Source organism: Daktulosphaira vitifoliae, unplaced genomic scaffold (assembly GCF_025091365.1).
Source record: "Daktulosphaira vitifoliae isolate Bord-2020 unplaced genomic scaffold, ASM2509136v1 Scaffold_5, whole genome shotgun sequence".
NCBI lineage: Eukaryota > Metazoa > Arthropoda > Insecta > Hemiptera > Phylloxeridae > Daktulosphaira > Daktulosphaira vitifoliae.
Window position 1 is genome coordinate 17,480,018 of NW_026099576.1, and position 2,673 is coordinate 17,482,690.

Consider the following 2,673-nt stretch of genomic DNA (forward strand, 5'->3'; position numbering starts at 1 on the left):
AGCTTCGATGCGAAGCTGAGAAGGTATTGGTTTTACTATGATGCGTTTTTTTTTTTTTTTTTTTTTTTTTTTTTTNCTATTTTTGATAATTCCAACAATCGATTAAAAAATAATTTAAAAATTCATTCGAGTTACCTAAATAATTATAATTCAATTTATATAATTGATCATTTTTATTTTTTTTTTTTTTTTGTTATATATTTTATTAAGAAATTTAAAAGTGTTTTGGTAAAAATATGATTTATTCAAAAAAAAAAAAAAAACACTTCTTATATAAATGAAAAATATTGCTTTTTACTTTGTCATGCAATTAAGACATTTCAATGCTAAACCTTTCACACCAGTATGGTTTTCATACAAGTCTATTCTTTTTTTCAATAACCATGCTGAAATTAAATAAAATGTTAGTTAAATCATGTAATTGAAATGTTTAATTGTAGTTTAATACGCACCTTCGTAGCAAACATTTTCTATACCTTTTAAACTTTTTAATATAGAATCTTGTACTTTTTCATTAGGAAGAACATTTACGATGACGTGCATAAAAAAAACTGTAGGGATAATTCCGGTTTGATTTCTATCATGTTTCTTAAAACCAACATAGAGTTTACTAAATGTAGGAACCCAATCACTTGGAATTGGGTAATATTGATTATTCATAATTTGTCTACAAATTCGTACGTTTATACGTTCTCCTTCTAGAAAATACAAATACATAATTGAATTCTTACTTTCAAAATGATTAAGCAAAGAATACTTTGTTCCTGTTAACAAAATGAACAAAAATTGAAAATATTTTAAGTAAAACTAAAATTTGAATGAAAATTCGACACAATCACTTGGAATTGGGTAATATTGATTATTCAAGAGGGATATAAATATTATTTCTTATAAAAATTGTATTGATGTAAAATGTAAAAAATAAAATCAAGAATTTTCACAGAAAAATAGCATTTGGTAGCCATTTTCATCGTGAAGACAAAATAAAGTCCAAAATTTTTTTTTTCCATAATAATGTACATTACATTAGCTTTATTTTAAGATTTATATAAAAGTGTCAGACATTCTTGATCACTTTCAAAAGTTAAGTTGAAAAAATTAATTTTTTGTAAAAAAGTTGTCATTTTAAATCCCCCCCCTGTGGGCAGGTAAAGGATTAAATTTATAAAAAAAATATACCAAATGATAGGTAAAGACATCAAGTATCTATAAAGAAAAATCAAATTAATTTAGTCATTTTTGGAAAAGTTATGATAGTTTTAAGAAAAAAATTTTTAAAAATTTCGAAAATTAGCGATTTTTAAATTTGTAATTTTTTTGGAGGTTTCCCCCATTTCCGGGGAATGAGGGAATTTTTCTTAATTTTTGAGGGTAATGTCTTTGACTAGATACGATTTGTGATATTTTAACATATCGCTGAAAGAAATCGGTTTGGTCAGAGCTGAGAGAAAGTGATAACAGACACAAAAAAAAAACACATCATAGTATAATAATAACTTCTCAGCTTCGCATCGAAGCTAAAAATTCAAAAAATTTAATTGCCACATGCGGGTTTAAACTTCTTACCCCAATCGTGAAAGTGTTACTAGGCAACTGTATCAGCCGGATGATTAAAAGTATTTAGCGCAATTTAAAGTAGTTTAAATTTTAAAGTTATTTTTCTCGAATTCAAAGAAGCAAAATATTTTAAATAAGTTTAATTATGNATTTTTCTCGAATTCAAAGAAGCAAAATATTTTAAATAAGTTTAATTATGTATGCTATGTCAATTATATTTATATAATATTTATGAAAATCAATGTACTCCCCTTGTCAGTTATATTAAAACAGAAAAAAATACAAAATTGAAAATTTTAACTCAAAAATAACATATTCTTGAATATAGTAGCCATTATAACTATGAAGACTATCTATATATCGAAATTTTTTTTTCATAGCAAATTATGTAACATAAGCTTTAATTTAAAAATATATTAAGGTTTGATCCATACATAAAGTTATAGTAATATAAAATAAAAAATATAAAATATACAATCGAGATTTTTTCCCAAAAATTTTATGTTTTTCTTTTTCTTTATCTTTGATGTCAGTTTTCACCAACATTTTTTTTCCAAATATATAATATTAAATAAGCATTAATTTAAAGTATATATAAATGTGTCAGTTTTTCCAGAACATTTTCAAAAGTTCTAATTTCTCTATGAAAGTTAAAAGGTTTGAACCTCTCTGAATAAAGGAAAATAGTCTTGTTTAAAAGAAAATTATGTCCAAGGAAAGAAGTNATAGTCTTGTTTAAAAGAAAAGTATGTCCAAGGAAAGAAGTATATGTAAGGATTAACAAAGATGTTAAATAACATGTCACAATGAATGCGTTTATATATGTTTATATGTTTTATCTTAGATGTACTGCAGTACGATAACACTCCGTGTATTTTTTTTAGTCTCGCGCTGTTCGTCAATCCAGTGACACTTTTTATTTGTACTTTTTTTTTATGTACGTATAAAATCATTTTTCATTATTAAAAAGTATTAATTATTATAAATTTTAATTGTAGTATTTTGTAATAAATAGAAACACCAAAACACTACATATATATATATATATATACAGAGTGATTTTTTTATCATAACCCACTCAATTACTTGCATAATAATAATAATTTAAACTTTTTT

The 2,673-nt window shown here is 23.8% G+C and overlaps 1 protein-coding gene across 3 annotated transcripts in view; it reads right to left on the reverse strand.

The window, feature by feature from the left end:
• Positions 1-273: 273 nt before the first annotated feature.
• Positions 274-2,673, reverse strand: part of LOC126906541 (uncharacterized) — a 36,590-nt gene continuing 34,190 nt past the window's right edge. For 2 of the 3 annotated variants that reach the window (XM_050687120.1, XM_050687119.1), the window contains one exon: positions 282-386. In XM_050687120.1, the coding sequence (XP_050543077.1) occupies positions 295-386 (92 nt within the window). In that variant the 3' untranslated portion in view covers positions 282-294. Of the gene's footprint in view, positions 387-452; positions 699-2,673 lie in introns of all 3 variants that reach the window. The other variant, XM_050687121.1, reaches the window with a different exon arrangement.